This window comes from Cricetulus griseus, chromosome 8 (assembly GCF_003668045.3).
Source record: "Cricetulus griseus strain 17A/GY chromosome 8, alternate assembly CriGri-PICRH-1.0, whole genome shotgun sequence".
In the NCBI taxonomy this organism is placed as follows: Eukaryota; Metazoa; Chordata; class Mammalia; order Rodentia; family Cricetidae; genus Cricetulus; species Cricetulus griseus.
In genome coordinates, this window is record NC_048601.1 from 9,133,859 (window position 1) to 9,146,997 (window position 13,139).

At 40.6% G+C, this 13,139-nt stretch overlaps 1 protein-coding gene across 1 annotated transcript in view; it reads left to right on the plus strand.

Annotated features, from left to right (window-relative positions):
- Plcz1 (phospholipase C zeta 1) overlaps positions 1 to 13,139 on the plus strand; it is a 52,744-nt gene that overhangs the window by 5,764 nt on the left and 33,841 nt on the right. Inside the window, exons 3-4 of the mRNA XM_027430007.1 lie at positions 6,298 to 6,529; positions 10,438 to 10,639. Coding sequence (XP_027285808.1) covers positions 6,298 to 6,529; positions 10,438 to 10,639 — 434 coding nt within the window. The remainder of the gene's footprint in view (positions 1 to 6,297; positions 6,530 to 10,437; positions 10,640 to 13,139) is intronic.

A 13,139-nucleotide genomic window follows, 5' to 3' on the forward strand; every position in this document is an offset into this window, starting at 1 on the left:
GTGGTGTAGTAAAACATCAAATGTCAGCTGACGTAAATGCTATCCATGCATCATTACATTGCTTTGGAATTTCTTTCAGACACGGATGATCTGAACCAGGATTAGGTGAAGCATATGCCACATCCAAAGCACTTTATAGAATGTTCTGCAGGTGTCAAAGTATGGAAATGAATCATTGAGAAATTTTCTTGTTTGGACATGGGCAGCTCTACATGTTTATCTTGTTAGGCCAGATAGTTTTGGTGTGACTATGACAACAATGTTCACAAAAATTGGGACAGAGGGGCCAGTGGAGACCTCTCACCGGGTGAAGGCATTGCTGTCAACCCTGATGACCGAGTTCCCTTCCTGAAAGCCTGATGGTGGTGGGAGAGAACTGACTCCTGCAAGTTGTCCTCTGACCTTCACAGGTGCTGTGACACATACCCACCCATGTGAATATATGAATATAGCTTTAAAAAAATTAGATCCATCGTATGCTTGGAATACTTTTTTAAAAACTTTACAAAATGGGCCCATGACCTTGAGAACTTTAGAAACAGTAGTGATGACTGTGGTAAGTAAGCTTACCTATGGAAGCAGTTCTCAGCTTTCTGTTACTTTGTTGTATCAGGCTAAACTGATTTCCAAAGGTTGACTGAATAAAAAGGTAAGAAGTGTGTACTGACTGGGTGAATTTTGTCTATCTCTTCAAATTAATCATCTAGACCATTCAAGTCTTTCAGGCATACGCATGTACGTATTATGTGCACACATGCATGTATGTATGTTTGCATGTGTGCGATCGCATGTAAGTAGTCAAAGGTTGACACCAATATATTTACCAAGGCGACATCCTTCACTGAACCTGAGCTTGCAGATTCTATGAGGTTAACTCATCAGCTTGCCTGGAGGAACCCTTCTCTGCTTCCTGAGCGTTGGGATTATAAGTGGGCCGTCATCCTCTCCCAGCTTTCTGGATGGGTGCGGGCCCTCTGAATCCCAGTCTTCATACTTGCACATCAAGTGTTTTGTCTATTGCACCATCTCTCCAGCTCAGAGCATCCAACTCTCCTTGAACTCTAATTGCTAAATTTTCCTTTCTACATGGGTGCACTTTTTGTTGAAATAAATCTAATGAAACAAAGCTGACTTGAGTGATTAAAATGTGGAAGTATCCCAAACTATAGAGATTTTAGGCTAAGCTACTGGTTTTGCAAACCAAAACCTTTCCTAAACAAGTTTTTTAGTCTGTGAATTGGGGATATTAATCCCAGAGGATTGCTCTAATTCATAATAAGACATTATTTATGAATATGCCTTGTATGCGTTCAAAGTCTACACTTAGCAAGCAGTGAATGAAGTTGCATTAGGAACTCTTCAAAATATATTGATTTCCTAAGGAGCTGATATAGATTACGGCATAAATTTAATTTCTTACAAGGTGACTTTTTATTATAAATTTGGGTAAAAAACATATAAGTTTATGATCTTGGCAACGTATTCCTCAGTTCTTTCTACAAGATAAATTATTGAGTCATGGCTTGAGCAGCAAGCCATTAAACTTTTTTTTTTATTATACCTTTACAAAAAGATTTATTGCTTTGTCTTACATTGGTCTTTAATTTATAGCATTATAATATTTTATAAACAATATTGCATGTGACTTCAATACACACATCTAGTCTTTGATTATACCTGTGCTTGCCAGTCAAGAATGTAATTGTATCCTTTTAAATTTCAAGAATTTGTTACCACAGGACTTAGGTCTTCATAGTCTCTAGGCAATTAGCAAGGACTGATAAATATGTTGGCTTCTTGGAAAGTCTGCACTGAGGGAAAGGAGGGAGGCACTATCTCTCAGGAGAGAAAGGAATACTGAGCTTCCTGTGAGTAGACTGTGATGAATACCTCAGAAGACCTGGAACTCGAGACAAAGCGAACTAGAAGATATGGAGCTGGCATTCTTCAAAGACCAAAGAACAAGAAGCTGCTGTGTGTACAGGATATACAGCGGGAGGTTTTGGGGAATAAAAAGTAGTCCCATGTGGCTGGAGAAGGAAGCCTGGAGGGGGCTGGGGAGAAAAGCGAAAAAAGGGGAAAAGGGTTCTTTCTTGTCTTTGTTTTTCTCTTCTTTCCCTTCCCTTTATCTACCCTCTTTTATTTCCTTGCCTTCAATCCCCCTCCTCCTCTTCTTCCCTGTAGGTCTCCTCCTCTTCCCCTGCCTCCCTTCCTCCTTTCTTTCTTTTTCTTCTTTTCTTTTGAGATACGGTTTCTCTATGCAGCCCTGGCTGTCATGGAACTAACTTTGCAGACCAGGCTGGCCTTGAACTCGCAGAAATCTGCTTGCCTCTGTCTCCTCAATGCTGGGATTGCAGGTGTGCACCACTGCCGCTGCCGCCACTACCTCCACCACCACTTGGTTTCTTCCTCTTTCTTTTTAAACATTCATTTTCTTCTCCCCCTCTCTCCTCCCCTCTTCAGCAGAGTTTGATATGGCCCAGGCAAGCCTCAGACTCTTTGTGCAGCTGAGGATGAACTTGAACTCTTGATTTGCTCTGACTCTTATCCCAACTGTTGCGATGTTAGGCATGAGTCACCATACCTGGCTTGTTAGTGGAGCGCTGAGAGGGTAGACCTCAGAATTTAAATTTCTTTTTGTAGACAGTGGACAGTCATAAAGTTTTTGACTAGGAAAATGCCAATTTTTTTGGATAAATAATATGGTAACAGTACAAAATTGACTAGGAATTAGAAGCTGGATAGAGGTAACCCATTCCTCTATTGCCTCTACCCACAAACTGTAGCCACTTTCATTCTGCCTAGCTGACCTCCAGTTTGCAGCATTTGAGCTTGCTGTCCCTTCACCAACACTCTCTTCTCTTACATTCTTGAGTAGATGACAGAAGAACCCTTTATATTCCTTCACTTGTTCCATGATCCCTTGTAACAAGGTTTACACACACTTCTGTCTGCTCAGCATTTTCTTTTTCCTCATGGTTACTAGTCTGTCTGTTGGTGGATGGCTGGTGAGATGGCTCACTGGATAAAGGAGCTTGTCGCCAAGACTGATGATCTGAGTTCCGTCTCAGGACCCACAAGGTGGAGGACAAGAATCCACTCTCGAGGGTAGTCTTTTCATTTCTACATATATGCCCTGGCATGTATGTTCCCAGATACATAAATAAATGTATGAAAATAGTTTTTAATGAAAATATTTTTAATTCCTAGAAATTCTTGGTAAATCTAAAACTTTTGCATGAATGATAATTCTGCATACCCTCAGTGAAGGGCTCTTTAAAAATAGCAAGAATATAAGAAACAAACTCATTGACTGAGGCAAATCTAGGAGATGGTGTCTAATGCAAGCCGGGAACAGATACGGAACATAGCAATGATTCTACAGTGATGCACACATCACCGGGCTCTAGCAAGTTAAGAAGGCAAAGGCTGGCATCACATACTAGGACAACAGCTTCTACCACACAGGGCTGGCATAGTGCCTATGCTGTGTAAACAGTGACTAATTCAGGGCACCTGCTGTGTGAGGTACAAGGATGACAGAGCAGAGACTGCCACTCCATCTTCAGTGGCCTATGACAACATATATAATACAGGCAGAGTGTCTTCAAGACAAGGGCAATAGAGATCATTTAGAGGATGGGTGAGACCATCTGATTTTCATTCTAGAGAATTTATTTGTGCATATGCATTAATGTGCGATTACTTTGTGCAATGGAATGTGTTCTTGCTACTCATGTCTGTATGATTTCAGGATTAGACATGTACATTGTTGGGACTGGGGGCTGCTTATGCACAGGGGACATATTAATGCAGCTATACTCAAAGTTTTAGCTCTTCTACGTCTCAGCCTCAGGCTTAAATCTTCTTCCTGCTTCCCCAGTCCTCACTTCGAATGGCTTCCACTTTCCTTTCCCCTTTCGTTAGCTGCCCCCCTCATTCAATGGCACAATCAGAATTATCTTTCGTAGCTTTTATTTCTGTTTTTTTTTGATTAATTTGTGACCCGAAATTATCTTTTGGTATTGATTAGTTGAAACAATTATGTAGACTTGTGAGGTTTTATTTGGTCTTTGCTCCAACTTCTTATCACACCAAAAGGCAGCTTTCTTTATTAGGAAAGCACACACCTACTATCAAGTCAGCAGAGAACATTCAAGATGGCCATGTTTGTATCTAAGTTGAATGTAACAAAACTTATGTTACTCAGTGGGTAACATACATTTTATTTCCTATTGCTATTTAGGAGGTCTAGGATTTTTGATTTATATGATTAAGTGTGGCAAGAACTTTCTGAGTTACAGACCCACTTCAAGTTTTACTAATTTTTCAATTAAGATTTTTAGGAGGGAACTGAGTGGGATGGGACTACAACAAAATTATTTTAATTCTACAACATTCACTGTTAAGGACCGAAAGTTCCAGAATTTAAAACTGATAATAGGAGCCATGTTAGTTTACCAAGCGACAAAGCTTGTACTTTTGAGTTTGTTTAATTTTGAGGTGCTGTTATTGTTTCCGGTACTCTTGAGACCGAGGATCGGGGTTGCTCAACACAGGCAGTCGCTCTGCTCCAAAACTTTTCTTCGCCTCTCTTTTCCCCTTGGCATGGTAGCTGGACCCTGCTTGTCCAGCTGCTGCTTGTGTGGGGCAGCACTCCTCTCTGAACTCACCAGATGCTCTTCGTGTCCAAGTCCCAACTCACATTGCTTTGTAATACCCCTTTGTGGCAAATTCTCTGATAATCACCCCTGAACTCTCCTCAGTGAAATGGAAAGGTAATTTCCAGAGTACTTGTCTCCTGACATACACCAGGGGTCCTAAAATGTTGTATAATTCACAGGAAATACTTCAAAAAGGAGAGACAGCTTGGCTGGAGGGTATGAGGGAACAGACATAGATAATACATGACAAGCCACACCTATTCAGTTCTACTATTTGGTATATGCTTCCCATTCCCATGCCTGTCCGATGGCATAGGTGTGACTATCTGTTCCTATTTTTTCAGATAAAAATGAGAAACACAGAGAGTGTAATTTGTGTGTCCAGACTACCAGCCCACTTTGGGGGTTGAAAGCCACTGTCATCCCTGTAAACATTTACCTCAACCTTATGGCCCTCCAACCTGGGGTTCTTTGTATTCAAGGTCTTCACAGTGAAATGAGGGCATCAATATACTTTCTAAGAAAACTTTTTGAAATCACAACTCCTCTGGTGAATTTTCTGTTCCCCGGTAGGTTTTGTTTTGTTTGTTTGCAATACAATAATCCTGTTCCTGTGATTATAATCTTTGCAAGCTCAAGTCTTTCTGAATTCTTTCATATTTTCACTGATAACTGTTTTTGATTGTGTGTCCACCATTTCCTGCTTGAACTGCATTTTCTGTAGTTTTCCATGCCTTCCAATTGCTGATAAACAATTAACCAGACCACTTCCCCATTTTTATTTTATATTTTAAAACTTTAGTTGGTATCATGAGGCAGAGTCTCATGTCATCCAATCTGGCCTTGAAGTTGCTATGTAGTGAAGCATGACCTTGAACTTCTGATCCGCCTTCTCTCACAGGCATGAGCTGCCGTTATGGACATGCACCACTACGTCAAATTTGTGCGGTACTGGGAATCAAATTCATCACCTCATACACGTATGCGAACACCCCAAGCTGAGCCAAATTGCCAGCTCCTTTTCTGATCTCTACTTTGGCCAGGCATTTTTCTGATGCAGGACCTCATAGTGCTTTTGTTACTTTAAAAATCTGAGCCCAGCCCAGTCTTTTATCTCCTAGAGTTTAAATATAAATTTACTATAACTGCCAGATGAATCCACTCATACTTGGTAGAACCCATCTTGTTTGGCTCTGTACCAAACCCTATAATACTTGCTGAGACTTCTTTCCAAGTTGCTTCTTGATGACCGCAGCCACTACAGTCTACCATGATCTTGAATGTATCTGACATGTATGATCCAGGCAGTGAGTTGGAAGCACACCATCAGGGCCTGGATCTAGAAAGGAACTGAAGTAGAATGGAATACACAAAGGAAATGCATAATTGAAAACATCCTGAAGCTCCCATCCCCCACCCCCACCCATTTCTACCTTCTCCTGACTTGACCAGCTACTAACCTTTCCCTGCTGTTGGCATCACTCCACACAGGTTTATTGCATTTTATCTCCAATAAGGATCAAGCACAGGGTTTAACTTTTACTGATTATCATACAGTATATGAATATGGTGACATTTACTTTGTATTTTTTGATTCTTCCACTGTGAGCCCACCAGTCATTTTTTTTAGTAGGAAAATGACAGACTGAAACAAGGGAGAATCACCATAGAAGAATTTAGAGCTCTTTATCGGCGTATTGCCTACAGAGAAGAAATTACTGAGATTTTCAACACATATTCTGAGAACCGGAAAACTCTTTCTGAAGAAAACCTGACTGAGTTTTTAACCCAAGAGCAGTATGAACTAGACATAAATGACTCCCTTTCAAGTAAGATCATCCAGAAGTATGAGCCTATTGATGAAGGTGAGCTCTGTTCACAGTTAAAACCTATCATATGTAAAGTGCGTTGGTAAATCATGATTTTCCTCAAATGAAAATTTTGGGGGCAGATGAGCTTCTAGAAAGCATAAATGTGTGTGTGTGTGTGTGTGTGTGTGTGTGTGTGTGTGTGCGTGTGAGTGAGTCTGTTTTCTTAAGCTGTAATGTACAACAATGACATCCATCTTACTCTGTTTGTTAGACTGCTTCTTTTAACTGACTTTCTGAAGAGTTCAGATCTTTTACTGTGAAAGCAAGATGACAGTTCTATTACCTGTGCCTATAAAGAGAAGTATCTGCTGGGAAATGTTGGCGCAGGCCTTTAATCCCAGCACTCGGGAGGCAGAGGCAAGAAGATCTCTGTGAGTTCGAGGCCAGCCTGGTCTCCAGAGTGAGTGCCAGGACAGCCTCCAAAGCTACACAGAGAAACCCTGTCTCGAAAAACCAAAAAAAAAAAAAAAAAAAAAAAAAACAAAAACAAAAAAGAAGAGAAAAGCAAAGTATCTTGAAGGTCCGTTAATAAGCTTCAGCTGTTAAAGACACTTGGCTGCCAAGCCTGGTGCCTGTGTTTGATCCCAAGAAGCCACATAGTGGACGGAGACAATGAAGGTCTCCATGGTTGTCTCAGACTTCCACATTTCACCCTCAACACAAGTGCACACACCCATACACATAGGCAAACACACATATATGTACAGATACACAGTCACACACTCTAAAGTAATATATTCACACACACACATATCTTAAAAGTGTCTTAATCTCATGAATATGATGAACACAAAACAAAAATAAAACAAAAAGTTCCAGGCAGCCTGGCGTCTTATGCATTGTGCTACTTCAGTATGTTTAAGTGAGAAACTATGAGCATGTGAGAATGAACTGAAAACAGATGAACAAAATCATGCTCTCTCCCTTTTGGTCAACTCTGACGTGTACAGATGTGCTGGCTTTTGTCACTACACCCCCGACATGAGTGCCTTACACCAAGACATCGGCTCACGTCTCTAGAGGTCTCAGGCCGTGACTGTCCCTGTTGCTCCACACTTGTGGCAAGGCAGTGTGTTACAAGGACCGTGTGTGTCAGGGGTAGTGTGCCTACTACATGGCGTGAGTTCACATACACAGCTGTCTTCTGTCTGTAAAATAGTCCTTTCCTGATGTTATCTACCATCCCTGGCTCTGACAATCTTTCCTTCATTTCTTTTTCAATCCTTCCAGGGATTATTGAATCCTTATGGGGATCCGTGTGACACAGAAGTGTCATTTAGGGCTGGGCAATGCCACACCCTCTTATTCTTTGCATGCTGACAAGTCGAGGGTCTCTGTGTTAACTGGATCTTACTTCAAGGAGAATCTTCCCTGATGAAGATGAGGGGGAGCTGATAGGTAAATCACAGAGTGCCTTCTAGGCCAGAGTAATGGCTGGAGCTTCAAGACAGCACCATGTGTATTGGGAGGACGTGCATGCTGCGTTGACCTAATGAAGTGCAGCGCTAGTCACAGCTTGGCCTGAACACCATTAACCTCAGTTGGCTTTGCAAGAACGGAAAGAACTTCCACCAGTAGGTAAAGTAGCTAACAGCTGTATCACCAACACTAGCTGGATAGTTCGGCTGCCCTTTCCTTCCTTTAATAGCCAGCTTTCCCCAAGCATGTTGTGAGTTGATGGACAGTTTGGCTAAAGCTCTTTAATGTAGCCGTTGTTTAGAAACCATCATTTGCAGACAAGTTCTTTTAGAAGCATCGATTTCATGAACATTATAAAAAAGAGTCACGCTGCCACTCTTCTCTCTGGGTAGCAAATTAAATACGCAAAAGAATAGTGATAGACACAGCGGAGTCATGTTTTCATTTTGATTTGGGCATTGCATTTTTCTCTCTTCCATCTTTTGAACTTCTACCCATCATAGACACCGCCATATGAAGTCAAGACTACTATCAGTATGATTATTCATCAGTTTAGTCTTAAAAGCCAATATAATTCATGATCTTATAGTCCTCAGTGATGCTGAGTACCCTCAGCTCATGTCGGTATGGCATGTGTACCAAAATCCTTGAGATTAATTTTCATCATAGTCTGTAGTTTTAGAATGTATTTGTCAAGTATCGTGTGTGTGTGTGTGTGTGTGTGTGTGTGTGTGTGTGTGTGTGTGTGTGTGTGTAAGAGCATGTGTGTGGAGGAAGACAGCTTTCAGGAGTTGGTTTACTCCTTTTAGGGTGGGTTCCAGGTATGAAACTCAGGCTTGCCCATCAAACACTTTTGCCTCCTGAGTCATCTTGTGAGCTCTCCATCCAGTGGTTTTTAAGTGACACGACATGATTTTCTCCTCTCTTATATCTTCTTCACTGCACGTGTATGTGTTCATGTGTGCAAATGTGTGTGCAGGGGTTGATGCTGGGTGTCTTCCTCAATTGTTCTCCACTGTATTTTCCGAGGTAGTGTCTGTCACACAGCTTGGAGGTCACTAATTTGTCTGGGCTGTGACCATCATGCCCCAGGGGTTCTCTAGTCTTTGCCTCCGCAGTGCTGGGAATAAAGACATGTCTTTTATTTCTAACATGAGTGCTGGAGTTTGAATTCAGGTCTTGGTGCTTGAACAACAAACACTACCAACTGAGCCATCTCCCTAGTGCCTCATTTTCTATTCTATTGCTAAAGAACATTTCTGTAATTATCTAGTAGTTCAAAAGGATTACAAGTCATATCCAATGAATAAATTAATGCAAACTGTTATTATGTTGTGTGATGCTTTTGTTTTCAATCTTCCCCATATCCTAATTTATATGACTTTTAAAGAGTTTGTATGTCTATAAAGTTTTATGTTTTCTTCTAGATTTTTATTTTTTGGATAAAATAGGAAAGCTATTTTTGTTTGTTTTGATTTTCTTTTAGTGACAGTGTTTTAAAAGCTGTCATTTCACTTCCATTTTGTCATAAACACTGGCTGACTTATATCACTATAGTCTCATGACACACAATTTCTTTTTTTCTTTTTTGGTTTTCCGAGACAGGGTTTCTCTGTGTAGCTTTGGAGCCTATCCTGGCACTTGCTCTGGAGACCAGGCTGGACTCGAACTCACAGAGATCCTCCTGCCTCTGCCTCCCGAGTGCTGGGATTAAAGGCGTGTGCCACCAAAGCCTGGCAATGACACATCATTTTTAAAGGCTACTTAGCACTGTACCAAAGTCTGAGCTTTCATTTGTTCCCTTCCTCCTATTTATTATGCTTTTGTAAACAATGTTAATACTAGTATGTGTGCACATCACCTTTTGGCTAAATTTTGTCTTCTTCAGGACTAATTCCTAGAAATGAACTTGGTTTCTAAGACCTAGACTCTAGTTTAAAGTAAAAGGACCAGACAATAGTAGAAGTGAAAGGCCCAGACTCTTTGAGCCAAACAGAAATCAACAGCCACATAGCAATGGACATTGTTCTACATGGGGTAACTCTTCTGGTAACTACTTTTAATGTACTGGGGGAGATTAACCAGCATCCTCCAGTCACTGGACAAGCAAATGCATTCGAAACTTGGCTTTCTGGATCCAGAGCCCAGGTTTATAATTTCATTTCATGTTATAGTGAGTTAAAAGCTGAGAGATCATTAGCTGTAGGTGGTCATAGTCTGGGCCTGCACAGAGCAGAAATGCATATTCACACCCCAGTGTGTGTACTAGAAGTTTACAGCATAACTTTTTCTTTTTTGTGACAGTTCCTCTTGGGAAATCACAGGATCATGAAGGATGGAATACATGAGTGAATGTGCGAGCCACCATCACCCGGCTCTAAATATACATTTTATAAATACGTTCTACCACTAGGTTTACAAACGAGATATAAAAGTTATGTTACTAATGGCATATCTGCATCCTTTTTACTTATTTTTTACAGTGAAAAATGAAGGCAAGATGTCATTTGAAGGTTTTTCAAGATATATGTCTTCACCAGAATGCCTGATATTTAAAGAGGAATGTAAAACAGTGTATCAAGATATGGATCAGCCATTAAACGATTATTTTATTTCATCTTCTCACAACACGTATTTGATATCTGATCAATTAGTGGGACCAAGTGACATTTGGGGATATGTAAGGTATTTTATTTTGATTCTTTAAAAGGTTTATTTTTGTTTTAAGTTAGGTTTGTGTGTATGTATTTATGTGTGGTTCTGTGAATATGAGTGTAGGTGCACCAGAGGCTAGAAGAGGGTGTTGGGCTTCCAAGGAGCTGGAGTGAGCCACCAGATGAGAGAGCCAGGAGTCAAACTCAGGTGTCCCCCCCCCCCCGCCGCAAGAACCATATGTGTTCCCTTGACAACCTCTGTGCTGTCTTTCCAGCCCCTAGAATGTGCAGCACAGGCTGTCCTTGAACCCATGATCCTCCTGCCTCTGCCTCTTCCCGATATCCTACCTGGATGTGCCAACACATTCAGCTGTTTTGACTTTTACGTCTCTTACACATAAATCTCCTGCTGTACTAACTCAGTAAGAGTGCTGAGCGATAAGGAGATTGTACATCAAAACAAACTTATAAGAAATAGGAATTGTAGTTCGTTCCTACATTGATGGTCTATCATTTGGATGAAATGGAAATATAACATACTGTGTATGTTTAGCATCACAGTTCTTCCTTCTGGTCCTTCCTGTTGACCTCTGCTCCATGGGTCTACACTCTCTGAAAGTTTCTTGACCAATTTGTGTGTTTCTTGTAGGTAAATATGACTGTTATGCTTATTTGGAGTATACTGGATTTTAATAAATGTAGTTAGTATCAATTCTTGGACATCAGGACACAATGTTCTAAGAAAAGCCAGTTCATAAATGTAGTAAGTTGTGTGGTTTGGTGTTCTAGATAGTGATTTTTATGGATCGATATGTTAAATAATTTACATAGATTAAAGCAAGCCATTTCATACCTCCAACTTTATATTCTATAAGGCATCATGCTGTTAACAGTGGGCCCAGCTGAGTCAGCAGAGATCGATCTGGCAGGGAATGAGAGTTTTTAGAGACCTCATTGTTGTTTTCATACAAATTAATGGGAATTGCCAGATTAAAAAAGTAAATGAATATTATCAGAGGTTGATGAGTTTTATGAGAAAGATAAACCAAACAACATTAAAGAGTGTGATAAGGGCTTGAGGGTGTTACTTAACATTGCCAGAAAAGGTCTCTCAATTATCCTGGCTGAGGGTAAAGAGGGAGCCATAGAAGAATGGAGAAATTTTAAGTACTTGTTATGTTCAAATCTTGGAAGCTAGAAAAATCATCTGGCCACAAATGTACAGTAAATGAAGGGGCTGGGTTGGGGGAGGAGGGTCAGTTTGTGAAGGTCTTACTGATGATGAAGAGGTAGGGGAGTCATTGGGGAGATTTTCCTTGACACAGTGTCACACTTTGACACCCTAGAAGCGGGGCAGATACAGCAGGCTGGGTGATGATGACTGTAGATGATGAGGGGGGGGGAGCAGCCACAGTGATGACAAGCTGAAATGATTTGAGGAGGCAGACCCATGAAGGTTTAACAGGTGTTGTGGAAAGCGGTGTGAGTGAGGGAGAGAAATCCAGTTGCTTGGCCCAGTAGCCAATCCTGTAGGGAGACTGCTGACTGCAGTGTTGATGCTTGCTCACAAGGTTCATCGTGGGGTGTGAGGCCAATGCAAGAGCTCTAGGGCTTCCATGCTGATTTTGTGAATTTGGTTCCCAAGGCCTTTGTCAAGTAGGCAGTTTGGTTTAATGTGAGTTTTTTGTTTAAAAAAAAAAAAACCCTCTAAGCTGGAAAATGTAATCGGAAGCCATTAGTTTACAGGTGATATTTAAAACTACGAGACTGGATCATGTTGTTTAAGGAAAATATCATATTGGGAAGATAGAATCTTACAGTAACTTAAAATTAGAAACAATTGTCTATGCTTGTCCAAATTAAAACCCAAGTAAATAAATAAAAATAGAAATTCAAAAATCTTATCATTTTAGAATTCAGTATATAGTCCCAGTTACAAATGTACATTAGAAATTTTGATGATATTCCACTGTTTCAAAAAGGGAAATAAGTTCAAAATTCATCTAACTAGACATACAGAAAATTACTTCTGAATGCCAAGAACTGTTCCAATCAACTGAAAAAATCTGAGTTTGTATTTAGTTGCATTTCTTCTCTTGTTCCTTCAAAACACCTTTGGAAGATAAACATCAAGGCATCCTTCCAAATGTCTTTGCTGTCTGCCAATGATGAAAGTGTATTCCAGAGCAGTGTGTGAGCTCCTGGTCCTACTCTCACCAGATGCTCCCCCTTCATCACGTGATGGTTAAGTCCTTCACAAATCACCATATTTAACATTAAACATTTTAATCCGCCAACAACTCTCCAAATGTGAGGGCTGATTTTTTTTTGAGACAGAGTCTCAAGTATCCCAAGATGACCTCAAACTTATGATATAGGTGAGGATAACTTTGAACTTCTGATCATCCTGCCTCTGCCTCTTAAGTGCTGTGATTATGTTTCCTAGCATGCATGGCTTATAATGTGCAGGAGATGGAATCTGGGGCCTCCTGTGTACAAGGCGAGAAGACACATCACCAGCTAAGCTACAC